At 53.4% G+C, this 27972-nt stretch overlaps 1 protein-coding gene across 2 annotated transcripts in view; it reads right to left on the bottom strand.

Annotated features, from left to right (window-relative positions):
- Nucleotides 1-7675: 7675 nt before the first annotated feature.
- The window catches only part of Eprs1 (glutamyl-prolyl-tRNA synthetase 1), a 56229-nt gene continuing 35932 nt past the window's right edge, over nt 7676-27972 (bottom strand). Inside the window, exons 19-33 of one of the 2 annotated variants that reach the window (XM_010642494.1) lie at nt 26585-26944; nt 22911-23141; nt 21592-21854; nt 19184-19235; nt 18356-18565; nt 17976-18048; nt 15772-15851; nt 15506-15607; nt 14551-14706; nt 13549-13746; nt 13041-13214; nt 12070-12230; nt 8776-8854; nt 8079-8143; nt 7676-8010 (exon numbers count right to left, since the gene is read on the bottom strand). In XM_010642494.1, coding sequence (XP_010640796.1) covers nt 7860-8010; nt 8079-8143; nt 8776-8854; nt 12070-12230; nt 13041-13214; nt 13549-13746; nt 14551-14706; nt 15506-15607; nt 15772-15851; nt 17976-18048; nt 18356-18565; nt 19184-19235; nt 21592-21854; nt 22911-23141; nt 26585-26944 — 2355 coding nt within the window. In that variant the 3' untranslated portion in view covers nt 7676-7859. The remainder of the gene's footprint in view (nt 8011-8078; nt 8144-8775; nt 8855-12069; nt 12231-13040; nt 13215-13548; nt 13747-14550; nt 14707-15505; nt 15608-15771; nt 15852-17975; nt 18049-18355; nt 18566-19183; nt 19236-21591; nt 21855-22910; nt 23142-26584; nt 26945-27972) is intronic. The other variant, XM_010642495.2, reaches the window with a different exon arrangement.

Raw genomic sequence — 27972 nt, 5'->3', positions numbered from 1 at the left:
GTTTTTCCCACCACACCCTTCCCTTAAGTCTTTCTGCCTTAAAGCCAGCCGACCCTGGACTGAAAATGAAAGCCAGAATAAACCTCTCCTCCTGTGGTTATCAGTGCCGGTGACTTTGTCCCAACAACGTGAACCTGTGCCTAAGACATCACTAAAAAGCCATCGTCAGCGCCAGCCCAGCCCGCTGGAGTCCTGGGGGCCTCTGCACCTGGAGAGAAAGGCTCTGCTCTTTGGGATCTGCGTGCTGCACCCTCATGGTCCTCCCCATGTCTCGCTGACCGTCTTCCTCCTCCACTTTATATAAATGCCGGGGCCACTTCCCTGCCCTGCTGGTCCCTTTGGGGACCTTGCTCAGCGCCCCAGCTTTAAATGTGCCTCCCGGTGCACTTGCACACACACTGTGCTGGCCTTAGCTCTGGTAGTCTCCACTGGGCGTCTGCAGCGGGTACTGCAGGCCTGCGTCCCTGTCCTCCTTGTCCCAGGAAGGGCCGCCCCTTCACCCCAGTTCCCTGGCCCCAAAGCACCATACCCCCCTGCCTCTCCTCGTCTGTGACTCCAGCCATCCACAAATCCGCTTCCCTCTGAAGGCAGCCCAACTCCTCTTGTGCCCCAGGTCCCGGGCTCATGGCTCTCTGTCACCTTTCACCAGGCTCACTACAGTGTCCCCTCCCACGTCCTCACCCTGTCGCCAGCACAGGGGGACGCTGTTTAGGCACAGTTCTGAGCACACAGCACCCCACTGAACCCTGCCTGGCTCCTGCTGGCTCTGGCCCTGCCGCAACATGCTGACGACCAGCTGCCTGCCTGTCCCTGGCCTTCTTCTAGCGATACAGCCGGGGCAGAGCCCAGCACCGTGCTGAGCACTTCCTCCCCGCATGCTGCCCCGACTTTGCCCCTGCTCGCACCTGGCGGTGGCCGGGGCACTGCGCATGGAAACGTCAGTGGCCCTTTCAGAGTCCCCTCCTTCGCCTCCTCCACCTGCTGCCCGGACGGCCGTGAGGACGGGGCTCGTCATGGCAGGGAAAGCCACCTGCCGGACACCTGGCGATTGTGACCCCTGCTGCAGCCAGGAGAGCCTTTCCTCCCATGAGAGAGAAGCTCTGTCTGGCCACATTGAGGCCACTGGCACCTGCGGGCTTCAGTCCTTGTGGGTGATCCGGGCCTGGCCAGGGTGGCCTCTGCTCCTGCTCCCCACCCTGTTACCCCAGCACCCACTCCCCTCTGCTCTACACCCTGGGCTCAGCCCGCAGGCCCCCGCCCCTGCCACTCCCAGCTCTCAGGGTGGCAGCTGCTTCTTGTCACTCAGGCTCAGCCCCTTCCATGCCTTCCAGAGAGGACTCCAGGGTGACAGCGGGAGGAAGGAAAGAATTTCTGTAAAACACAAACAGGCCTGTGCCGCAGGCAGGGCAGAGTGGCAGGACCTTGTGTAGCCTCCAAGGAGCCCTGACACACCCTGCTGTCCTTCCCGATGCTACCCTCGGAGCAGGTGCAAAGGTAGGAAGCCAGGGTGCCACATCCCCACGGGCACAGCCACACTCAGAGCAGCACGACACACATTCGCCGGATCTTGGGAGCTGTTTCCCCACTGGCAGGTGAGTGGATAGAACCGTGGTGTTGACGCATGCTGCAGTACTACTCTGCTGTGAAGAAGGGCAAGCTCAACAGTGGAGGCACTGGAGACCCTAACGTGAGCAGAAAGGAGTCAGAGACACGGTTTGACTATCACGTGGTTTCTCTTATATGAGAAACCAAAACTATAAAGAGCAACATAAAAGATAAATACTAGAAAGAGAGATTTTTTTCCTAAGGGGAGGAGTAAGAGGTGGAGGGAGCGGAGGAAGGGATGGAGGAAGCCGGGTGTGTGGTGCACAGGGACGGGCGCCCACGGAGAGTCTGCCGACAGACGCATACAGGACCGGCGCCACACACCACACCGCCCAGTGCCCTCGGTGCACGCACGCTTGGGGATCCATGAACACCACACGTTCCGAAGGCCAGTCTGACTGAGCCCGACAGAAGCACAGCGAAGCCCATTCTTTCAGGCCGGGACACGGAACTGGCACTGTGAACTTCCGAGGCAGGAAAGGTGGGTTTGAACGCTGGCCGGGAGCGCCTGGCTTGGTGCCTGTGGACATCCCAGTGTTGGTTCCCGGAGCTCTCAGCCTGCCTCCCGCCTGCTGAGCCAGGCATCCTCGTCCATACCGTCTCAGCCTTGGAGTCTCTCTGAAGGCGTTTGGCAGACACCCTTGTGTGCGCTCCTGACCCACTGTGTCAAAGCATGGGTGTGAGGACCCAGGGTGCGGCGCGGGGTGGGCTCTTGCCCAGCACGTGCAAAGCCCAGGTTTTGACCCCCAGCTCCACAGAAAGGAAATATTTATAGATTAAGATTTAAGGGCCGGGGATTTAGCTCAGTGATGCTGCCGCCTGCCTTGCAAGAGCAAGGACCGGAGTTTGATCCCTGGTACCAAAAAAAAGAATTAAATTGTATAGAGCTATTGATGAACTGGCATCCAAAGATACTGTCCAAATTTATACGTGGACTTTGGAAGATATTGGAAGGAAAAGGAATCTCTGCATGTTACTGCCTTCATAAAAAACGACAAACTGGACGGACATGGTGGTTTGTAACTGTAAGGCAGCACTCTTGGAGGCTGGAGCAGGAGGACTGCAAGTGTGAGCTGGCCTGGGCAACTTTTTGAGAGGCCCGGACTCCAAATTAAAAAAAGAGCTGGGGATGCAAAGGCCCTGGGCTCAATCACCGTGTCCCGGCCCTTCGTGCCCCTGCCCCTCTGCCCGCTCTGTCTCTGCTGAGCCACCAGCAGAACAGCACCAGGCTTTACACCCGCCACTCCCGTCCTTCCTCGACACCTGTTTCGTGGTCACCGCCCCCGACCTTGCCTGGACACCTCGAGGCAAGGTCCCCACCTATGGCCCGAGACCAGCAGGGCCTCCAGTTGCGCCTCACCCCACCGCCTCCGGGCTGGCTCCTCACACAGCTTCCTGCCGGAGTCCTAGGGGCTCTGAAATTCTCATCTTGCAGCAGCTGCAGTTGTTGTCTCGATGTTTACTTGGAAGTTAGTGGCCTTCACTACTTCTTACTTTTCTAGATCTAAACCCCTTGGGCCGGGGATTCAACTCAGTGGTTCCACCACCTGTCTCGCAAGTGCAAGGACCCGAGTTTGACCCCCGGTACCAAAAAAATAAATAGTAGATCTAAACCCCCAATACCACTGTATCCATTCCTACACCAGACAGATAAAGCGCAGCAGTTCAAAGATGCCAAACTGGGGAGACCGGAGGCTCACCAGGAAAAAAGCTGTGTCTGGCTACAGATTCCTCAAAAGAAGTGGTGGCTGCTGGGTTCGAGTCTCTACACCCAAGGACACCCACAGCTCTTTAGGTACAGATACTCCGAAAGACTGGAAGACAAGACTCTGGACACAGGGAAATCCTTTCTCTTCAATTTAGGTTGAGTCTTTTTAAGTTGAGAATATTTTCCCCGCTCCTAGCTGTACCTCTTGTTAGCAACATGGATGGGTTGATTCCATTTCTTCTTGAGCCAACTGAACCGCCTGGTTCGACTGGCCAACTGCAGAGCCGCATGCATCTTCCCGTGGCTTCCCGAGGCTGCCGCTGCCTCCTCTGACCAGGCCGGTGCTGGCTTTTACACACGTGGCTGATGCTTTCAGATCCATGTTCCGGGCCACATTATTATCTTGGTGGCTTCTGCTGTTGCTGAACTCTTTAGAAATTTCAGTGTTTAAACCTCCCAGGATGGTACTTGTCACCGGTGATGGCTCCAGTTAAATATTCATTGCTGCACAGGCCACAGCGGTGCACAGGAGGCGGACAGCACGGCGGAGGGGTCAAGGCCAGGGCCAGGGAGCTGCCGATGTGAGAGAGCACCCGCTCCATCGCCAAGAGCAGGGCGCTCACCACGCACATGAGCGTCGTCAGCTGAAGCTTCTGCCCGAGTGGCAGCGCGAGGCCCCGCTGGCCTTCCTTGGCAAGGCTGAGGTGGGGACGGTCGGGCCTCCGCGAAGGCCTCCCCTCAGCCTCCAGCGCACGTCTGGTTTGGAAAGCGCCTTTTATAGACTGCTGTAAAGCCAGAAGCCACTTTACAGGGCAGTTGAGGGAGGGGCACGTGAGCGAGGCTTCACAGAGGCAAAGTGAGTTTGTCTGTGTCTTGCCTCAGGGAGCAGCAGTGCCTGTGCCCTTCTGTCCTCCAGCTGCTCAGCGAGGCGGTGGCCAGGCTCCTGCCCCTTCGTGTGCAGCAGGGTGCGCACCGCTGTGGACGCCACCTGCTGCATTGAACGGGACAACCCGGGGGCCACCAACCCAGACACTGGAGCCACCGAAGGCCAAGGCTGAAGGTGACACCGGGGTGAGATTTCTCCTGCTTCTGAGCTGGGAAAAACAAGCCCGAATTTGCCAACGATCCGCATGTATGAGGCAAGAAAAGCGTCGTGGTGTTCTGGAGGGCTAGGGCTGTGCCCCACAGATTCCGCAGGGGGACGCCAAGTCAATGGCACTGATGTGAGGAGGTTTGGGGTTCAGTTTGGCCTTAAAGCCTTAGCCATCTGCACGGTGAAAAGCTTGCGCACGCTCCCTCACGGATGCACTGGACGCCGAGAGGTGACATGGCCGGCACTGCAGCAGCCAGCGCACCGCGGCCCGAGTGCCACTCACAGCCCCGCAGGGACCATCTCGCTGCCCGCTCCCGGCTCACGCGTCCCCATCCACAGATCAGCCGAGTGCAGCAGGACGCTAAGGACGAGATCGCATGTCCTGAGCGCAGTGTGCAGCCTTACACGGATCACTACTCCTGAGCGATGCAGTAACCGCCGCTCACAAAGAACGGTCCAGTGGCGAACCTCCCAGAGAGCGGCGCCCAAACCGCAACCCAAACCCGCTTACTTAGCTCAAAGTGCCTGAACACGGAGGTTCCAGCTTAGAAAAGACAACTCGCGCCTCAACATCTTCGGTCTTAAAAGAAGAACACAACACACGTGCCACAGGCTCACCCCCACTGGCCTAGGGATTCCCAGTGGGAGGACTGCGTGGAAATACCCGACTCCTGGGCCCTTCCGTGTATTCCAAGGGAGGACTGCTGGGCCACAGCCGCCACCGGGAGGAAAACAGGGTTCATTTCGTAAAGGACACTGGGTTCAGGTTCACACGCCTTTCTCCTCCAGGACTGAGGGTGGAACCCAGGCAGACGGGGCCTGACCCCCTGAACAGTGCCCCAGCTGTTTCCAGTGTGGGACAGGATCTCACCGATTTGCCCAAACTGGCCTGATTCACAATCCTCTTGACTCTACCTTCCAAGCGCTGAAATGACAGGCAAGTCCCAAAAGGCCCAGCTCCAATCCCAAAGGTGCACGAGCTGCATGTGGTTGTCACGCCTGTAACCCTAGCTACTCAGGAAGCTGAGGCAGGAGGATCGTGAGTTTGAGGTGGGCTTGGGATACATAGCATGTTCAAGAACAGGCACGGACTACACGGCAAGGCCTTGCATCAAAAATTCAAAAAAGGTTTTGATTTTAGCTGAACTTCAACTTAAGAAGCCAATTTGTACACAATGCAGTTTAGATAAAGGATTCTTTATAGAGCTCCTTTAGTGGGCCCCTTTAAAAGAGCAAACGTTATGCTTTTAGAAAGAAAAAAGCCAGGAGGTTTACTTATGCACCAGAGGTGGTCACCTCCTCCGCACAAGGACAGAAAGTGTGGCTCTTGCTCTGTGATGTGCTACTTTGCAGGGTTTTGTCACGGGCCAGCTTAAAACACGAAACAAAAATCCCCTTGTCTCCCAGTTGTTCTGCGAAGCAACGCATGTGGGGTGCGGAGGGACCAGCCTGGAATGCGCTACGGACGACTTTTGGTGACCCAGCTGCCACCACCAGCCACAGCGCTGTTCACCCTGTCAGGCGCTGTCCCGCCACCTTGCTCTGTGAGGTCCAAGACCACACCCTGCTACCGGGACTGGGGCTGCCCCAGGGCTGCACAAGGCTACGCACCCAGCCTCCGTAATTTTGGTGATTTATGTGGCTCAGAAGTCAGGCATAGCTTCTGAGCGCCACAGATCCAAACATCGTGGGAGCACAGGGCTGGCTGAGCCACCCCATGGGCTGTGCATGCTAAGGTGTGTGGTGCATGAAGACAACCTGGCCTGCGTGCGAGGATACCTTCCCGCACCCTGCAGCCTGTCTCATCTGTCCGAAACTCCTTTCCTCTTCCACCTCATTCAGCTCTGCTAGCTGAGCCCAGATGCCGTGTGGAAGCAACTCGGTACTAATTTATATGGAAGGGAAGGGCAGGAACAGAGCCCTTCATCGGCAGCTGCCACAACAGAGGACGGAAGGGTGAGGCGGGCACAGCAAGTAGTACACCGCTTACGGGAAGGCCGCGTGCCAGACTGCAGGGCACACAGGACAGGGGACGTGAGCCACCAGGCTCCCACACCAAAGGAGCAACTCCGTCCTGACTGTTAGGAAAAGCCCCAAACACCCTGGAGACGAGGAGCCTGGGCTAGAGCAGGGAGGCCTGGATCATGGAAGCACAAGACCCGGATGATGTCAGGAGTAATAGCAACGGGTACAGATGGTGTCACAGACTGGGAGTCCCCGCTACTCAGGACGCTGAGGCAGGAGGACTGCTTGAGCCCAGGAGCTCAAGACCAGCCTAGGAAACCTCTGCAGACTCGATCTTAACAAAAAAAAAAAAACGTAGCTGGGCATGGTGGGGCATTCCTGGAACTCAGGAGGATCACAGGTTTGAGCCCAGTCTGGGCAAGAGCAACTGAACCATCTCAAAATAAAAAAGGCTGGACCTGTACCTCAGTGTGAAGGACACCGGTTCAACTCCAGTCCTGAAAAAAATGGAGTCACAGGCATCACTTTTGCTGGGTAGCTGATGGGTGAGGCAGCCTGGGGTGACTGGGGGTGAGGGTCCGGGTGTGGCCCGGAATGCTGACTGCTGACCGGCACACCGTAGGGCGCAGCCAGAGGGGAGCGCAGACCCGAGTCCTCAGCGCGCGTGGTCTGAAGCCCTGGGGGCGGATGGGGCACTGAGGTGGCCCAGGAGCAGCAGGGACAGACAGCAGGCAGGGACGCCCAACTGTGGGGGGGGCAGGTCAGGAGCAGCGCAGCCGTGCAGGCGCCGGGCAGAGGGGGCAAGCGCCTCAGCACACGCCTGCCGGAACACACTGGACCAGGGCAGGAGCACTTGCCCCTCCACACGGGGCACTGGCTTTTCACAGACCCAGCAGTAACCAGGTAGCCGCCCCAGGGGAAGCTGTACCCCGCCGTGGCTCTGTCTCCACACAGGAGACCGGGCAACTTCACATGCAGCTTGGGGGACACAGCAGGAAGTGCACGGAGGCGCAGGCTGCCAGGCCCAGCCCGGGCGGCACAGCACTGGGCGAGAGAGACCCGGCTCAGAAGCAGGAGCACCAGTGGGCTGGGCGAGCTCAGTATGGAGGCCCTGGGGCCCGTGCCCCGCACACACGCACACACCAGGAGGTAAGAAGAGACCAGCAGAGTGGGGTCAGGATGCTGGCGGGGGAGAACTCAGATCGGCAGTCACTGAGCTCCAGGGGCTGCACCTCAGGGCAGGAGCTCCTCGAACACAGTCCAAGGGCCTCACAAATCAAGGAGCACAGGAAGGAGAACTAGTTCATGACATTTATTTCCAGGCTGTTTACAGGAAAAGTCTTTCCCACCATCAACAAGACATGGGAACGCTTGCCTCATGTGACCTCCTTTCACAAGTTTTATTTTTTTTAAAAAATCGTAAAACCGCCTGAGAAGACACTGGCGTCAATTCTTTAAAAAGTGGAGGTGGCGCGCTCTGCCCGGCCCTCAGTAGCTCCGGCCGAACAGGGTGTAGAACTTGGCAGGGTTCTTGCCGCACACGCACCGGGCCCCAGGCTGCAGCTCCCGCAGTGGCCGGAAGGGGATGCAGAGGCTCTTGGCACCCATGGACGGGGCCCCGGGCTCCAGGTCCTGGTCCCTGCGGGGACACCAGCATCAGCGATGCCTGGTCCCGCTGATCCCGCTGACCACCGGGGCGGCACTTACCTGGCGGTGGTCTTCTTGATCCAGTCCTCGCAGTCGATCTCCCCGCAGAACGGGATCTGGGCGATCTAGGGAGAAGGGAAGCGCTCAGTGCCCACAACGCAGAGCCCAGCTCTGTGCGGCTCACCACTGGGCCACGCAGGACCCCTTGGGTCTCAGGGAAGGATGAGGCCCACACTCCGCGATACCAGGAAGCACCCTGAGGGCAGGAGGCCCTGAGGGCAGGAGGAGAGGCGGATGGACCCTCTGAGGGGCTCAGATCCAGCAGTTCCTCCCCACCCAGGAGCGTCTGGGAATCAGCAGCCCAGTGCGAGCAGAAAAGGGAGCCCGACCTGCTGCCCTGTTTCTGGGACCTGCACATTACACTCCCACACTACAGCAGGCCACGCGCCTGTATCCCAGCCCTCTGGCAGGGGAGACCTTGTCTCAAAATAAATGAGCAAATAAAACAAAAATTCAAGTGTGGTGTGTGTGTGTATGCCAATCCCAAACGACAAACGTACTGTACTGCAAACATACACTAACACCGAGTAAAACAGGGCCCTGGGTCCACCCCTCGGACTGCGGCAAGACTGACCGCACTCAGCGATAAAGCACCAACCTCCGGTCTCGGAGCACGAGGCCGAGGGCAGGCGAGCTACCCCTGAGTCCGGCCCGGGAGGCACAGGCCGGGCCCAGCTCAAGGAGCCCCCGCGCTCACCTTCCCGGAGTCCAGCGTCTTCTGGAAGTCTTCCATTGTGTCCGCCACTACCATGTGGGTCTTCAGGTCTTCAGAAGCTCTGCCAAAAAGTTTAGAAAAGTTGTAATTTGTCAGACAAATATAATAATATAAAGACAGGTAGGATCAGCATAATTGACACCTGAGAGTCAGAGAAGCTCAATGTGACGGCCAGCACCCTCACAGCAGTGACCTTTGGAGGGTGGGTCCCTTAGCAAGGGGCGGCCTGGCAGTGATGCCTGCCTGGAGACACCTCTTATCACCTTAGGTCTGGGTTACTTTCTAAACCTCGCTGGCCAGCAGCAGAGCAAGCGCAGGGCTGGGACGGAGCTCAGGGGCACCACACCTGCTTGGTAAGCACGAGGTCCTGAGTTCGATTCTCAGTACCGGGAAATTAAAGAAGAGCAAGCAGCACACTGGCAAGTACTCCGTGGGATTGCTATGACGAGGCAGGAAACACGAATGCGTTGAAAACAGATGTGGCCGGGCATGGCGGTGCACTCCTATAAACCTAGCACTCGGATTGCTGCGAGTTGAGATCAGCCTGAGCTACATAGTGAGTTCCAGGTCAGTCTCAACTACATAGTGAGATCCTGTCTAAAAAAAAAAAAAAAAAAAAAAGAAAAGAAGAGAAGAAAGTAGATGTGTATTATTCAAGGAACTTCCACACGCTGTGTGAGTCTCACCATAGAAGCTCAGGTTTTAGAGATGCAAACAAATACTCTTTTCCACAGTCACCCACTTTGTCACCTGGGGGACGAAGGGAGAAAGGGCCCACCCAGCCTTTCTGACCCGGGGAGCAGCCCCAGCGGCAGGCGTGGCCAGCCTGAGCCTAGGGACAGCCTTTTGGCCTTTCTGCTGCTTCCTGAGCTGAGCGGGAACAAGAGTTTCACCTGCTGTCTGTACTCCGGTCCCCTCAGATACTGAAAATAACCATTTATAACACAAACACACGAAATCAGCCGAGTCCTAAAATGACCCAAGCCTTCGACAAGATTCACAGCACCCTGTCCTGGATGTATCAAAATTTGTCCGCACATTAGCATCTTTCCACTTGGTAAAACCAGGGCAGCCACAGCCAGGGTGACCTGACACCTGAGTGTGACAGCAGTGTTACACTAATCCAGTTCCCCTGACAATACTCACTCACAGCACTTACACTTGGAAAGAGGCACTGCAGTGTGAGAGTTGAAAGTAAAACAAACGCTAAGAAAAGCTCATATCAAATGAAAAACTACAACCTGAATTCACATATGCAAAACATTCCTGACTACACACCGCCATATCCCGACATTCGAACTGAAAAAATGAGACAAAAATGTGCTGAAACGCTTTTGCTAATTTTTCCGAAGTGAGGCTATATAATAAGCAGTTTTTTCTTGCACATTTTTTGCACATCAAAAATTTTTAATAATGTGTATACTTGTTTAAATAGAAAAAAATTATAGAAAAAATTAAAACCACTACTAAAAGTAAACTAAAAATGGACTATTTAGTATATGCCTTGCATGTTAAAAAGACATACAGAAAACCAGGCATGGTGGCACACACCTGTAAAGCCAGCACTCAGGAGGCTGAGGCAGGAGGATTGATGTGAGTTCGAGACCAGCCTGGGCTACATAGTGAGTTTCAGGTCAGTCTCAACTACAGAGTGAGACCCTGTCTCAAAAAAACAAAACAAAACAAAACAAAACAAAACAAAACAAAAAAAGACAACTGGATGTGGGAAAAAAGTTTGATAAAAATTTCTCTATAAAAACATCACCTCATTCAACTGGCAAATACTGAGCTCCTGCCTGCCTATAGCACCCTAATTTTTTAATTAGTACAGAAAATAAATGAGATTGCCAGGTATTTAGCTCAGTGGTTTCGCCGCCTGCCTTGCAAGTACAAGGGCCCGAGTTCAATCCCAGGCACAAAGAAAATAAATGAGATAAATACTGCCATCCACGACTCCACGAAGTGTAAGCAGCCTTTAAGAGGGTATTCAAGAAAAATGTATAAAGCTTTTTTCCTTTTATCATGAAAACAAATTGACTGCTTCTCATAAGGAAAAAAGAAGCTTTGGGCTACTCGGCAAATTCACTGAACAGAAGGGACACTGGAAAGCTGTGGTCCCCAAATAGAAGCACATGTGCCCATCACACAACAGCCACGGCACAGGGACGGAGCCAGTGAGCCTGGGACACACTTCCACCCGAGCTCCCGGGAGGCCAACACTGCCTGTGTCACCTCACCTCGGCCTGCACAGCGACCCCCACTTTCCGGCCCCACTGCAGGCAGGCAAAGGACCAGAGGCGCAAAATCACTGCCTAAAATCCCCAAGGGCCTGAACCCATGCCAGACACTGGCCTGCATGTGCAGCCCGGCCCCAAATTCTCTCCTCCGGGCAGACCCTGCACCCTGCTGCAGGCATGCGGGACAGCACACAGGCTCCCGAGAACACCTCTACCGGGTGCAGGTGCGCCCTGAGATGGACCCCAGGAGAATCCCGGGTCCAGACCCATGCTGCCCCCAGAGCTGGGCGTTCCCACACTGCCGTCGAGGGGCGCTGCGGGCACTGCTGACCACACCACCCAGGCGGGGTGACTGCCTCGTCCTCCACACATCACAGCAGAAAAGCTCAGTCTGCAGCCCCTCCTAGCAAGAATGAAAGACCCACACTATAGTGGTGTGTGTGTGTGTTTGCACCCACAATTCACAGGAGCTGAGCTCTGGAGACAGCCCAGATGCCCATCAACACACAAATAGATACAGGAAACACGGCATAGGTATGGAACGGAGTATCATTCAGTCACGAAGAAGAATGAACTCCTATCGTCTGCAGGAAACCTGTGCAACTTGAGACCATTATGTAAACAAAATAAGACACAGAGTTAAAACAGCGTATGGTTCGTCTTACACACAAAAAAACTTTCATGTAAATAAAAACATGAATAAAATAAAGGAGACATGGTAGGTATCGAGAAGCCAGGCTCTTGGGAGGGGCTTCGAAGAGGCAGGTACAGAGGACGGCAAAGGAACTGAAAAGCTTCGAGATACGCGCCCCGGCACAGAGCGAGTCCCCGGCACGCACGGCAAACGCACAGCACACACACAGCACTGCAGCAAAGCTAACCCGGCGTCCCAGGGACGGACGGCCTGGCAAAATCACCATACACAGGTGAGACCAGAGAAGCTGCTGGGAGCGCAGGGAGTCACCGCCTGAGACTCCAATCTGCTGGGTTCCGAACGGAGGCGCGAGCCAAAGGCAGGGCCACTACGCCAAGCACGTACCTTCTGAAGAGGCTGGCGTGGATGTCCTCCAACAGGGCCTGCAGCCTGGCCTCCGCCTCGCTCTCCGCTACGGTCAGCTTCTCTCCGGTGTCTCGCCTGACGGCTACAAACTGACAGCTCTTCATGTCGCGGGGCCCGACTTCGAGTCGGACGGGCACTCCCTGCGGGAAGCGGAGTGCTGCCTCACCTCATGGCTCCGTCCACACGATCCCCAACAACCCGAGGCAGAAGTGTGTCAGGCGAGCAAAGCGCAGCCGGTGTTCCCGGGGTGTGAGGGCAGCTCACGGTACAGCTGTAACCCAAGAGCACGTCCTCCCACCTGAGCAGCTGCGGGCCAGGGACGCGCAAAAGGAGACACGAAGAGGGTGGCGGTGGGTCAGCGTCCCACCCTCCAAGAGGACACCCACGGCACTGAGCAGACCGGCGTCCCCGAGTGCCGGGCACGTGCTAGGACCTGGCTCTGGAGACCCAGGCTGCAGGGTCCTCGTCCCTAGGGCCCCGCGCCTTACCTGGCAAACAAGGGGTCGACACGGTTACATGGTAAGTGCACAATCTTCAAAACTAACGAGATTCCTTCAGATAAGCCACACGCTTCTACACACAACTTAGCTGCTGAGTGGTGGCCCAAATCTAAGCCACAGGGTTTACTTTTCTGTCAGAGAAGCTCATGTACGTGACAAACGAGACTGAGGGCACGGACGCCGTGACACTGTGCACACCGCCCTGCAGTCTGCAGTTCACGTCACTTCCGTGAATGCCGGCACCGACAGTGTCACATGCCAACCCCACGGATCTGCTCACTGCCAGCTCATTCTTACTGTCATCTAATTTCTAAGAAACAAGCTCCTATGAACTCTTTCACAGGCAGGGCGGTGTCGATGCGCGCCAGGCCAGAGAAGGAATGAAAACCCTCCGGACTCCTAAAAACAGCCCGGGCAAAGGCCCAGACCTGGATGGGGCGGGGGATTCACCTTGAGCTCCCAGTGATTGAACTTCCAGCCCGGGGAGTAGTTGTCTCGCAGGTCGACGCGGGCGCGGATGTCGGCCCCGAGCAGCCGCCTGCGGTACTCACTGCACTTCGCCATGAGCGCCGCCCGGTCTTCCTCACACAGCGCGTTCGTGACACCACAAGGAATGACCACCACCTGGAACCGGCCCCCAGACGCGGCAGTCAGCACGTGGGAGACCTGAGCCGCCATCTGCGCCAAACGCCTTGCCCTGGGGCCGGCTACTCCGCTCCACCTCTCAGACATCACTTCACAAGTGACTTAGGAAGACGTGTTATACAAAGTAGCCTGAAAAACTCAAAGGACAGCACAGCCGGGGATTTAGCTCAGTGGTTCCACCGCCTGCCTTGCAAGCACAAGGACCCAGTTCAATCCCTGGTACCAAAAGACAAACAAAAAACCTCCAAGGACAGAAACGGCCACACGGTTACACAGCACCGAGGCCAGGGTCAGTGGGCAGCAGTGCCCCTACCTGCACGGAGGCCACCCGGGGCGGCAGCACCAGGCCCGTGTTGTCCCCGTGGACCATGACCATCACACCGATGGTGCGTGTGGTCAGCCCCCAGGAGCACTGGTAAGCAAACTGCTTCTCTCCTGGCGTCCTGGGATCTTCAAACACGATCTCACACATCTTAGAAAAATTTTGGCCTAAGTGATGCGACGTCGCTCCCTAAAAGAGAGACATAAATGAGCTTTCATGTTAGTGACCTACTGTGCCTCTGGGAAGGATTACTGTAAGAGCACACACTATAAAGGGACCTGTAATTGTCTCCTCTCTTTAAGTAAGGTTTTCAAATTAAGTGCAGCTGACATAATGAAAGACTAAAATTAGCCAGACGATACTGCACCCATGCTTTGCCCTGGGCGGCCCCACGCACAGGAGTACGTGCGTCCCGGATCTCTGCAGAGTGCGCACTTCGGTACCTTGGGGCACGGTCACCAGTCAAGTGACTGTGGAGACTCCCAAGACCAGACAGAGGCTCTTAAATTACCACATGGCCTATAGAAGGAACACAAATTACTTATTTTTCACTCATTTATATTTGAGAGGTAAATAAAAAACATGGAAGTTACGCTTGTTAACGAGACAACACGCGCTCTTTCCATCAGACATACACTGTACGAATTGCTACTCAGGTTAAACACGGTTTTCCTTTAGCCTGTGGGAATGTGCAGCCGCCCGACTGCTCGCTGCTCCTCACACCCAGCTGACATTGGCAAGGTGCCCACTGCCCACTGACCCGACCTGCACTCCCGCCACCTCTCAGCGCCAGGGGAGGTCAGCAGTGGCTTGGCGAGGCCCGTCTCATCCCACCTAGACAGAGCTGCTCGTGCTGCCCTTCCCACATGTGCCAGGCTGAAGGACTCGGGCTCCCCTGACTCCGCACCCCTCGGGGGCGCTGCCAAGCCGCACGCAGCTCCACTTTCAGGTTGCCCAGGAGCCCACACCTTCTGGGCGCAGACAGCGTGGTACCTGGATGGCCCTGCCACTGGCGGATATGAAGGCCTCCACTGTGGTAGTGTAGTCTCCGCCTGCAAACTTCTCCTTCTCCGTCTTCCTGCCCTTGACCACGGGGATGGCCAGGAGGTCCTCGTACACCCGCGTGTACAGCTCGAGGATCTGCAGGACCTGCAGTCCGAGGCAAGGTGTTCAGCTCTAGGGCTGACTCACTCGTCACAGACGCACAGAACGACACCGCCGAGGGCTGACTGCGCTGAGAAGACTTCTCGTAACAAAAACTGCTTCATGGGAGGTGAAGGCGGCCAGGGTGAGATGTACTAGGGGAGATAACTAACACAGCAATGTCAAGTAACCTCTGCAGATGAATATAAAGTTAGAAAATAAGAAAAAAATCAATGCTTGTGAGAGAGACATAGCAGCCAGAGTAAAAATCTCCTGGAAAATAATTCATTTGAATCACTGAATTGTAACTTTTCCCAGGTTGAACTCCAAATTATTTTAATTTTTGGGCTTTGTTGTTTTTGAGATAGAATCTTACCATGTATTTTGGGCTGGCCTCGAACTCACTGTGTAGACCGGAACCCACAGTGATTGTCCTGCCTCAGCCTCCCAAATTAAGAGTCCACCATATTCTCCCAAAGTCTGAAATACTTTAAACTGAAAACTTAAAAGAATACGTTTCATCCAGGCACAGTGGTACATCCTAGCACTCGGGAGGCGGAGGCAGGCAAACTGAGTTTCTAAGGCCTGCCTAGATAACATACCAAGAATCTGTCGCAAGAAAAGCAGAAAAAAAAAGCCTTGCATATATCATGAATTAATAGAGTTTTAGTAAGCAGTTTGTATAATCTATGTACCTTTGAGTCAGTTTTATTTTTTTTACAAATGTTAACTTTCAGAATACAGAGTAAAGCAGAGCCTGAACACCTTCTCCAGCAGACTACTTAATGGCAGATGACTCGTGTACCTCTTCTGCTGCCTCCTCGAAGGTGGCGAAAGCGCTGTGCCCCTCCTGCCAGAGGAACTCCCGGGTGCGCAGCAAAGGCTGTGGGTGCTTGAACTCCCAGCGCTGCAAGAAGCCAGAAGGCAGCGTGGTCGTTACAGAAAGCTTTGCGGCTGACGACCCACTTCCCGGGGAGTACGTGAGGCCCCAAGTACTCCCAAACCGGTACGGGACAGGGCACGCTTTCAAACTGAACGCCACAGGCACCCGCCCGAGGAGCGTGCACCTACCACCACGTTGCACCACTGGTTGAGCCGGATGGGCAGGTCCCGGTGGGACTGCACCCACTTCGCATAGGCAGGGTACATGACTGAAAGACAGGGACGGAAGTCAGCCACCCGGGCAGCAGGGGCGTAGGACGGCGCCGAGGACGTTCTCAGGGCCGCAACGGTCAGCTGAAGGGCACGGGTCCTGCTTCACGGGCGCATCACTCACTCACTGTACACAGCCGCCTGGATGTGACCACACTTCACATTCCTCACGTGAGACTGACACTCACTACTTTGATGCTTTCATGTTTTGTTTCTGAAAATGCTAACATGTGCCATGCTCTGTGCTGAGTCTCTGCGCTCGTCCTCCTGCTGGATTCTCACATAAAGTAAATGTCATGTCGGTTTGAAGGCTAAGCTCAATAACTTCCTGGATCCAGAGTTATGTATGACAGTAGAATTATGGCTTGATCCTGATGCATCTACCTACCCAGAGCAGGAAAGCTCTTGCTGTGAGTTACACCCTCCTACCGTGCTCTGCAGTTAATAGCACTAAGTCTGCCAGTCTGGCAGGAGACAAAAAGCTGGCCTCATGTTTTCAACCACGCACATACAGGAGCAGCACCGGAAGCACCGAGGAGCGGGCAGTCCTCAGCTCTGCAGAAGGACGTCTCAGTTTGGAAGAGTCAGCGAGCCCAGGGGCTCAGAGCGGCCAGAGTACTTTCATATGGGTGCAGCTCTAGGAAGTGGCCTAGCAGCTCAGAGCTCTGTCTGTCTGCAGATTGGAGGTAACCGCTGCCTCTGCTTCCCCAGGTCACTGCGCGATGTGCACAAACGCACTCAGCGCGAGTGGACTCTGAATGGGTTAAATGAGTGGTGACATCCATAAGAATCATAAATAGGACATCACGTATAGTGTCTGTGCTACTACCGTAATTATTCCAAGAATAAAAGCTATCTTAAAGGCTCTGAAAAATTATAGACAATTTAGGTATGTATGCATGTGTGTATGTATTTTACAGGGGGAAGAAATAAAACTGTATGTGTTTGGGCCGGGGATTTAGCTCAGTTCCACTGCCTGCCTTGCAAGCACAAGGTGCCGAGTTAAAAAAAAAACAAAACAAACAAAAAAAAACCCAAAACAAAAACCTGCATGTGCTTATGTCAATTCAGGTTAAGGAAATGAATCACAAGCTGAGTAAAACTGAGATAAACTGGAAAGCTCAAAGGAAAGTATCGTATACACGCCCAGCCAGCTAGAACACAAGATCACATTTAAAAATACATGGTGTGAATTCCCACCACGGGCCAGAAGGGAGGAAGACAAAGATTTCCCTGCAGCTCTGCCAACTGCACCCTGCCTTTCCGATGCAGCAGAGCTGGAACAGGGCCTTACTACTTCCCAGGGACACCCAGAGCTCAGACCCTGAGAGCCAGCCCAAAACCTGCCCTCCACAGGCCATGTGGAGCCATGATGGCCCACACCCAGGTACACCTGCGGGGTCCCGGAAACCATTTCTTTGGTTGCCTGATGTCAATGCTAGCCTATGCCCCAATCTTCTTCCCCACTTTCCTTTTCAATTATTTTATACCCAAGTGAACGCTTCTTATACTTCAGTTTTGAAAACAAAACAAACACAGAAAAGGGAGTTATTAAGCAGGGGTGGAGAGGGCACAGAGAAACTAAAAATGCCAAGAACCCTACCCGACGAGGATGGCCTGTGCCAGCTTCCCAGTGAACCTGAGTCCTCTGGCCCCTGTGCGCCCCAACCACAGAAGGCCACCCGCGGGGCAGGGGCTCCCCCACACCCCTATCTCCTCGCTGTGCTCCAACACCTGGATGTCAAGTAGCCAGAGTGCTTGGGAGAGAACCTTAACCATCTTGGCCCCTGCAGCAGGTCAGTGGGGGAAGAGCTGGCTCACTGGAGCATTTCCTCACCCTTATCCCCAGAGGCAGAATCATTTCACCCAGTATCTGACACACACGCTTCCAGTTCTAGTTATTACCAACCCTGACGGCACCCCTGCCCCTCACAACACTTCCAGGGCCCTCTGCCCTGCAAAGGGACCACAGCGTAGCACACAATGTTGAAGTGATGAGTGTTTAAAAACCCCTGTATCGTAACAGTAAGGGGTTCTGCTACAGAACGAGAGTGAGATGCATGACCAGGTCTGGCCCGGTCTCTGCCCACACTGGCTCGGCGTCACAGCCACCCCAACCCCACCTGTCTCGCTGGTCGGGCGGATGGCGATCGGCTCTGCCAGCTCTGTCTTCCCAGACCGCGTGACCCAGGCCACCTGGGAAGAGAAAGGCACTGTTCACTGTGTGACCAAAGCCCGCGGAGCAACAGCACAAGCACGCGTGTCGCTCACAACAATTAAGGCAGATTAAGAGCCGCTCTGCTATTCCTGCGAGAAAAAGAACAAGTCAGCACACTCGATAACGTGAAAAACACAATCACAGCTTGCCAGGAAGACAGAAATAGAATTTTTAAAAACTAAAAAAACCTTATATTTCTCTAAGTTAGTTATTTTGTACTACTGAAAATATACTTTTGAGTTTATGAGAGAAAACTGCAAAAGACAGAAAAAGCAAGCCCCTCACCTCAGGGGCAAAGTCAGCAACGTGTGTCTTCTCCTTCTCCAGTGCAGTTTGGGACACGAAGATGGGGAAGTAGCAGTTCTCAACGCCCAGCTTCTTGATCTCAGCATCAAAGAAGGCCTTGATGGACTCCCAGATGGAGTATGCCCAGGGCCGGAGGATATAGCAGCCACTCACATCGTAATACTCGATCATCTCTGACTTTGTGATAACCTTTTGAACAGAAAAGTCATAAAGGTGGAACCAAAATTTCAACACACACGGCATCGTCAGGAAGCAAAACTCCAGCCTGGGGCCTCCACTGACCACGGGCAGCCATACCGAGGGGGGACAGAGCTTTGGTCCCAAGGAGCCCCGTGTGTCCACGCTGCAAGCTCCTCCCAGACCTCAACTCCAGCCTTGTCTCTGCTCTGCTATCTCTATGGCTTTGCACTAACCCTTTATCTCGCCACAGGGACATCAAATCAAATGACTCTCTACCTCACCAGGCTCCTCTTCCACTCAACAATGTGGGTGACCGTCTGCAAATTGGGATGCCAGATGGTCAGTATCACAACTACTAACTACTTGGTGCTTGGAATTCAGAACCTGAACAGAAAGCAGTCTTCAAAAAACGTAAAACTTAGGGCCAGGATGTAGCTCAGCGGCACAGCACCTGCCTGGTAAGGCAAGGTCCTGAGTTCGATGTGTACCAAAAAAAAAAAAAAAAAACTTAGGGCTGAGGATTTAGCTCAGTGGTGCTGCACCTGCCTGGCAAAAGCAAGGTCCCAAGTTAGATTTCCTAGTACCAAAAACAATGTAAAACTTAGAAACAACTGAATGTATACTCACCTGAGAATACCAATCAGCAAGATTTTCTTCCTTTTTTGCCTCAAGACCCAACCTGCAGATTTGAGAAACAAAATATGAAACCTTTCTCTCCGCAGTTGCTTTTAGGTTGTGTCAGTAGGCTTTCTCTTGCTATACCAAAATACCCAGCGCTGGGCCATCTAGACTGAGTTTATCTGGCTCCTGGTGTGGAGGACGGCAGGCACCAAGCAGGGATGGTGACATGCAGGATTGGGGCTCCCGGCAGCACAGCAGCACGGTGAGGGCACTGGCTGGGTGCCGGCTGCTCTTCCTCTTCCCATGAACCCACCAATGCCAGGTGAGGGCCCACTTCCATGACCTCAGCCACCCTGGTAGCCCCCAAAGGCCCCACCTCCAAGCAGCACAGAAAGGGACTTGGCACTGGCGTCTGTCCTTAGGGAGGGCACGGCTCACACCACTGTGGCTGTCCTGAAAATACGTTCTAGGGGCCGGGGACAGTGGAGTGGCGGAGTGTGAGCTGAGCACGCCCAGGCAGGGCCTGGGCTCAATCCCCAGCACCACAAAAACACAGCTCTATCTTCACTCTTACAGGTGGCGGAGCAAAAGCTAACAAAAGCTAGGATTTTAATGTAGGCATCTCTTTTACAAAGTTCTTTTTATTTTATTTTAAAAAATTTTTTGGTACCAGGGATCGAACTCGGGACCTTGCCCTTGTGAGACAGGTGGGGAACCACTGAGCTAAATTCCTGGCCCTACAAAGATCTTTTTATGTATTTTTGATAGAAACTATTCACATACACTATCCACTAAAGAAAATCTTGTCAATCTCAACCTGTACAAAATTATAGTTACTAAGATCAGTGTCTTGCTGAAAGTAACATGTAAAAGGTAACAGAGATCACTTCTGCCTGTATACACACATACACATGGATACATGAGTGTATATTTACTGAATTTTTTCCTCTTAGCAATAGTAAATAAAAATCGTGGCAGTAGATCCTATACATTTAATTTGCAATAAAAACTATTCTAGACAATAATCTTTTGCTTGAAATACTAACTCCCAAGGGAACTGTGGTCGAATGACCTGAATTGCGTATGAAGCTCTATCCACTAGTTATGTTTTATAAAAACAAAATTTAAAGCCAGACATGGTGGCACACCCCTGTAATCTGAGCACTCCGGGAGGTTGCAAGTCTGAGGCCAGCCTGGGAATATCGTTCAGTGTGAAGGCCCTGGGCTCAATCTGCAGTGAGCCCCGCTTCCCCAAATAAGAGTACGTCTTTCTAGACTTCACCGATACGGCTGTACTGACTTACTTTTAACATATTTGCATTTGCGTTCTTCACTGTTTTACTGACACATCTCAAGCAGATGATGACAGGAAACTCAGCCCTTCCTAAGCAGTCAGAAAGTGAAAGGTGAGACGTTCTGCTCTCTCCCACTATTCCACAGCCCTCTCCCCTAGCCGGGAAGCAGACAGAAGGAAAACTGCTGCAGTCTTATTCGAGCGGACGACATGTACACAACGTGAGATGAAAAGGAGCGGAACAAAGTCAGCTGAAGAATTCTAAAACCACAGCGTCTCAATGACAGCACTTTCTTCTTCACCAGCGGAAATCTATCACAGAGTTCTAACCTTGGGATAGGCCTTATACACAGGAAAATTACACTGCTCAGACTGAACAGTCCCAGAAGACACAAATAGTCCACTGCTTTGACTTTAATCCAGCTTTGTTGTATATTTAAATAACCAATTCCTTCCCGATTCTGGAGTTTTCCAAATGTCAGAATATGGCTACCCTTTATCACTGCATCCACAGTTGAATGTCCCTCCTCAGGTGCTCTTCCTGTAACAGAGATCTCACCGCTAAGGTTCAGTGATAGTGGACACTGGAAAGCTGGAGAAGCACAGAAACTTCTTACACTCTGAGATCCTTAAACCAAGCAAGTCAGCTGCTACTTATCTAGAGTTAAATAAACTGAAAATCAACAGATGTTGCACTACCAGCATTTCAGCTTCAGCAGCGTCTGATTTGATAGCCAAACTAACCACACTTTGTTTTTTGTTTTTTTTTTTGGTTTTTGGAGACAAGGTCTCACTATGTAGTTGAGACTGACCTGGAACTCACTATGTTGCCCAGACTGGTCTTGAACTCACAGCAATCCTCCTGCCTCAGCCTCCTGAATGCTGGGATTACAGGTGTAAGCCACATGCCTGGCTCACAATTTTATTATTAAAAAACAGTTTAAGGGCTGAGGATGTAGCTCAGTGGCACCTTCCCTGCCTGGGTAAGTGCAAGGTCATGAGTTCAGTCCTCAGCATCAAAGAAAAGAAAATTTTTTTTTAAAAATTTTAAAAAGCTTAGGCGCTAGATTCCTTCAAGGTCTTGCCTGCTCTGCACCAGCAGGCAGCAGGCCCTGCTTACCGCGTCTGCTTCCTGGGGCCTTGTCCTTCCCCGGAGCCACCGGGTGCCAGCCCACTCCCTGGGCTTTTGGAAGAGTCCTTCCCGTGGCCGTCACTCGGTTTCTGGGGCTTACTCTGCTTTTCAGATTTGTTTTCCTTTTCTTTCTTCTTCTTGTCTCTGTCTTCAGCCCCGGTGGCAGACACAGGCTTATACTCCACCCCCGCCAGGGCCTTGTACTGTGCCTTCAGCTGCAGCAGCGCCTGCACGGCCGGCTCCACCTGGTCCTGGACAGAGGAGAGCGGAGGGGTTCGCTCCAGTCACTGCCCGGGACCTGTGCGAGGACGGGGAGGGTGGAGGGAGCTCGACGCAGACTCGTGAGGGTGCGAAAGAGTGCAGAGTGCGGGGTCTGTGGCCGCACTGTCCAAGCACTGGTCACCAGAACATGGGGCTATGTGAAGTTAGAGTAAATACAAACTCAGGGAAAGTAAAAAATAAAATCTCAGGAGAGCCAGGGATTTGGCTCAGTGGCAACCAAGCCTGCCTGGCAAGCAAAAGGCCCAGAGCTCAACTGGAGGTTCTGAGAAAAAAAGGGAAAAACCTCAGTGGAAAGCAGTTAAGTGACATGTGTTAAACACTTCACAAGCAGAGGAGGCAGTAATCAGGTAATCAGGTTTCTGTGTGAAGACAACTTTCTGTCTTCCATGCATGGGAATTTGTAAAAGCAAGAGAGATTCCACACCAGAGCTCAAGATAAAAATCTGCCATTTTGGGGGATATGCGCAGTGGTTCCACCACTTGCCTCACAAGCACAAGGTCCCGAGTTCAATCCCCAGTCCCCCCCCAAAAAAAATCTGCTATTTTTGACTGACAGGGCTGTAGGAGAATCAATCAAGTATGAAGGGTCTACAAGGTGCCAGGTACTCCTGGGTCCAGGTCCCAAAACTAGGACTTTCCAGGTCAGATGGAAAGAGGCAATTTAACAGACAATTACAATACCGTACCCTTCAGCACTACATCTGGGAAGGGCAGTGTCACAAGAAAAGACCCAGTCACATGACAAAAGTTCCTTTAAAAGGAAAAGATAGGGCTGGGGATTTAGCTCAGTGGTTCCACTGCCTGCTTTGCAAGCGCAAGGACCCGAGTTCAATCCCTGGTACCCAAAATAAGTAAATATGTAAACAAACAAACAAATAATAAAAATAAAAGGCAAAGATAAAGAGAGTTGTGAACTGAAATAAGGGAAGTTAGCTGGATCTGATGGGAACAGAAAGTGTTTTAGGCAAAGAAAATGGTGTGAGACGTAAAAAAACAAAAATACACAAAGAAAACACAATGCTGACCTTCGAAGCCTTTTCAGCTTTGAGTTTCCGAACCACTTCTCCCTGGGCAGCTGCTCTGGCAAACAGTGCCCGGGCCTCTGGCGCCTCTGGGCCCACGGGCTCCCGGTCCCCAGCAGGACTAGACTCGGAGCTCGGGGCGGGCGGCTGGCCGGGCACGTACTCCTTCCCGGTTTTCTCTTTGTACTCGGCTTTCAAGGACAACAGGCACTCAACAGCTTCATTTATTTTAGCCTGAGATAGAAGAAAAGAGATACTCAGTAATTCCTAAACATCTGCATCATCACCACACAACAGTCAGCTCCCCGAATCGGCGCGTCTGCCCACCACGGCTCAGGGCGCTGAGGGAGCAAGTGTTACTGTGCCGGATGCGCCCAGGCTCCGTCCTTGTCCTCAGTGTCCACAGCACAAGGGCCACACGGCACCGGCAATGGTGTCAAGCGTGCGAGTCAGGGACCTCGAGCCCTTCAGAGCTGGTACCCAGGGGGTCCAGAGCCACGCTCCATGGAAACGAGGCCCAGCTGTGCTACTGTAAGTGCAGTGTGTAGAAACCTTGCCAATCACCAGCCCCAAAGAGCAGGCAAAGCTCAAAGAGTTACAAATATGAATCATGTATCGCTCCCACGCACAAGTCACGACCACATAGGTGCTTCTGCCTCACGGAAACAGACCCTAGTGGGTGTACACTGTCGACCCCAAGCCCTGGTTCGGTACACAGTGAAGTCAGAATTTACAAACTCAGAATACAGGTCAGCTCGATGGCTCTCCATCTACAAACTTCCCTGCAGCCCCTAATGCACATCAGATACTGCACTGGGAGAGTGTGGCCCAGATGAAGACACACTGCAAAGTGTCAGGCAGATCACAGACCTCAGACTCATCTGTGCGTCCACCCACCCCGAGCATCCAGAGTCACAACCAGCAAGGACAACACCCTCAGCCAGAGAACAGCTGCGCAGGAAGAAGGGCTGAGCCAGGAGCTGTGGGCACCGCCCTGCACCAGGAGAAAGGCGTCCGGCTTGCTCCTCCAATGACCCCGCCATCACTGCGACTGCCCTCCCAGGCCAGCGTTTCGGACTAGAGCTTGTCCCAGTCCTGCACAGCACTGCGGACAGGAAGCAGTGGCCTCACCCTAATGTGTCGCGATCCCCGCTTTTCAAAAGAGAGCTGTTACTGTGAATGTGTCTCTTAAAGTACATAAAGCAGAACTGAAGCCGAGAGGCAAACAGTGTCTTCACATTCTCGCTGTACATGAGAGCCATGTACGTGCAAAGGGAAGCCGGAAGTGGAACACGACAGGAAGCCAACACAGTCCGTGCTCATGGCTGAGCCTCGCATGTCTAACCAGGTGTCAGGGCGCACCAAGGATTCAGCAGCGATGCAGGTGTATGCTGAAAAGAAAGGAAACAACCGGCACCAAGACTTCCATAAAGGCTCCCGGGTGGAATTTGAGTTAAGGAAGACCGATCGTAAGGCCAGGGGCAGTAATGCTCGCCTGCACTGCCAGCACTCAACACGCTGAGGCAGGAGGATCTCACTTGAGGCCAGCTGGTGATACATACTGAGTTCAAGGCTAGCAAGGACTACATGGGGAGACCCTATCTCAAAAACAAAATAAAAAATTCATAAAATTATGATTCAAAATTGGGAAGTGTGGAAAATGTAAGAGAACTCAGCTGGCTACATTAAGAAAAAAAAAAAGTACTCCATTAGCAACTTAATGAGATTGTCTCAAAACTTTCTTAAAAGGGTCTGGGGCTGGGCATGGTCATGCATGCCTGGAATCCTAGCACTCAGGAGGGTGAGGCAGGAGGATTAGATTCAAAAACAGCCTGGGCAATTTAACAATTTAGTGAGACCTTGTCTTAAAAAAGGAATGTAGCTCAATGTGAAGGCCCTAGGTTCAAACCCCAGTACTGTCAAAACAAAACAAGGCAACATGAAGTTGCAGGTTTTTATTCCATGCTCATCTTTTTTGCTTGTACTGTCTTTATGCTTAGAAGTTCTCCAACGGATGTGCTTGCCTCACCTGGAAACAGAAAAGGGAAAAGTACAACAAATACGGCAAGAAGTCTACCTGGAACTCAAAAGCCTCCCTTCTTCCGGTCTGGAGAGCACCACCATCACCACCTGTCTGCAGACCCACCTCGCCCTGCCTGCTCAGCAGTGCCCTGACCCAAGCCCTCCTCCTGCTACCCCACCCCTCTTATGGGAGCTCGCTCACTTGCTCTAGAGCCAGCCAGATGGCACATCCGGCTCTGCCAACCTCAGGAAGTCACTTCCATCCTCCAGGCACCCTGCTTACTATGGCAAATCAGCAGACAAGCACGGTGATCTGTGACCAAGGACAGAGCACACAGGCGTGCAATGTCCCGCCAGCCTTGTCCACCCCTACAAGAAGCGCGGTGACCACCGCTGACATCCGGGAGTACAAGCAGGGGCCTCGCGCAGGACGGTTCAAAGGATAAAGTTACGCTGCACTGGACTCAGGCTTCAGAGTACCCAGTGAAAGTGCCTGCCCAGTCACCAAAGAACCCGAGATTTGCTTTTAGCACAGGCTGAATTCTCAGGACCTCAGCCACACTATTCTATGAATGCTTGATGTGCAGCGTTACAGGGGTGTGACTGCCACTCAGCTGCAGCAGCTGTTCCTACTCAACACGCAGTGAGATGAGAGAAAACTGGTACAGAATTTCAGTGTCTGCAGCCCAGAACAGAGATATGGGAAGACCGAAGTCCCCCGCGATTGCGTCCATGACATGTCCAGTCAGTGCCCCGTCACCTACACAGGCAACGCCAAGGGTCTGCATCCCACACCCAGCAGCCTTCGTCCCTGCAGCCTCGCCATCACGGTGACCTTGGCTGTGCAGGACTCACGGGCGCGCGAGGAGCGAGGAGCAAACACGCTCCTGGCTCACGGTGGAGGCAGGACAATGCCAGTGCCTGCACAGGAACCCCCATCTGCCCCAGCGGAGCACAAATGACAACGAATGTGTCGCAGGCACCCGGCCTCCAGCCACATTCCCTGCTGCTCACTCCCAAAGGCGTGGAACCCACAGCCTCCGACCACGCCAGGCCTCGCCAGGACCTGCAGCAGCACTATCCCCGCCGGCACCACTGGACCAGAGCACTGTGGCCCGAGGCCCAGCCTGGCTTCTGTCATCAGAGACGCCACCGGCTGGCCAGTGCTCATCTGCTCCACTCCACGGGCCGGTGCCAGAAGCTCTGTCCCCTGAAGACGGCAAGGGACGCCGTCCGCACTCTGCCTCCCCCCGTGGACACAGCAGTGACATTTACACTTCCCTCCAAATGTGGTGTCAGCGCTCGCCTCCCCCTAAAGAGCCGGAGGCACCCACGGTCAAACGCCCTCCAGACAGACGGGCTGCCACTTCCTGCATGCAGCAGCCTCTGGAGCGAGCCCTCCTGCAGTCTGGGCACCCAACTCTGCCGCTCCGCAGGGCTTCTGACCATGGCATGCCCAAGTGTGGGCCCGGAGTTCCTTAAGCCCCATCAGCAGGGTGCCGCCCCCCACCCCCACTCACACGCATCCCACCCGCTGGCTTCCTGCGCGCGTCCTCAAGTGCCCAAGCAGGCACCCAGCCAAACTGCAGCTCCAGAAGACAAGGGCCAGGGTGAGCGCCCCAGGACGCCGCCCTCGCCTCCCCCAGCCTACTGACCTTGAGGGCTTTCTCAGCTTTCAGCTTCCGAACCAGCTCCCCCTGTGTGGCCACTCTGTCGTACAGAGATCTGCTTTCCTGAGCAGTGGCCTGTGACTGAGAAGAAACGTCCTGGGCCCCTGCAGCAGGAGGGCTCCCGGGTTTATACTCCTGGCCAGTCTTTTCTTTGTACTCGGCTTTGAGAGCCAGAAGCTGTTTTACCGCTGCATCTATGTCTTCCTTGGCTGCTTTTCTGGCTTTTAATTCACGCACTGTGTCCCCCTGGGCAGCCACTCTGTTGTAAAGGACCAGGGAATCCTCAGTCGTAGCCCAGGATTTGTTCACAGAAGGTGCTGGTCTTTCCTTAAGAGCAGGACTCGTCTACCGATGCAGAAAGCCAAAAGTAAAATGATTAATTCACAGCAAACACCTTCCCACAGAATTATACGAAACCTAACTTAAAAATTCATCCTAACAAAAACACAACGTAAGTAAAAACAGACAAGGGTACATGGATATTCGCTGCAGCATTTATATCACAGTAAAACCTCCACCTTCACTGTTAGGGGCTGACGAAAGAAGCTACAACACAGCTGCACGCCTAAGCGCGACACTGCAGCTGACCCTGAATTCTCCAACCCCGCCGGCCAGAAGAGACGCCTGGGTCTACCCGCAGGCCGACCGAAAACAGGAAGTAACAAGTCCAAGTGATGTGTCACTCTTCCAGGTTCTTTAAAAGATCAGCTGCATCTAGGTGCTCATTAGGAAAGAGCCCATGAAACACTGTGACCCCAATCACAACTCATCTCTGTGCAGCACTTCTGTGTAAACCACACTTAGGAAATGCACATTTCTGTGAAAGTGTAACCAACAGATCTAGAAACATACTCTGAAATCATCCCTGGCAGTAAGTACTTGTACTTCTTGTGCTCAGGGTCAAGCCCTCTTCAGCCCAACTGTCCTCCCTGTTGAAACCCTTCAGCTTTAACCCAGCTTACAGTTGGATGCAGTGACACAAGCCTGTGATCCCAGCATTCAGGAGGCTGAGGCAGGAGAATCTTAAGTTTGAGGCCATTATATTGAGTTCAAGGCTGGCCTGGACAACATAGTAAGATTCTGTCTCCAAACCAAGCAACCAGCCAACCTTCCTGCAACTTCCCTTAATGGTCTTCCACCTAATTTTCCCAATAATCTCATCCACATGCCAGGGATTTAGCTCAGTGGTTCTGCTGCCTGCCTAGCAAGTGCAAGTACTCAAGTTTGATCCCTGGTACAAAAACAAAACAAAAAAATCTAACCAATAATCTCATCCAGGGCTGGGCATTTGGCTCAGTTGTTCCACCACTGCCTCGCAAGCACGAGGACCCGAGTTTGATCCCCAGTACCAAAAAAAAAAAAAAAAAAAAAAA

The sequence above is a fragment of the Fukomys damarensis genome, unplaced genomic scaffold (assembly GCF_012274545.1).
Source record: "Fukomys damarensis isolate Sample0158 unplaced genomic scaffold, DMR_v1.0_HiC HiC_scaffold_11, whole genome shotgun sequence".
Classification (NCBI taxonomy): domain Eukaryota; kingdom Metazoa; phylum Chordata; class Mammalia; order Rodentia; family Bathyergidae; genus Fukomys; species Fukomys damarensis.
Note: the sequence above shows the minus strand (reverse complement) of the source record. Positions and strands in the feature narration are given on the sequence as shown.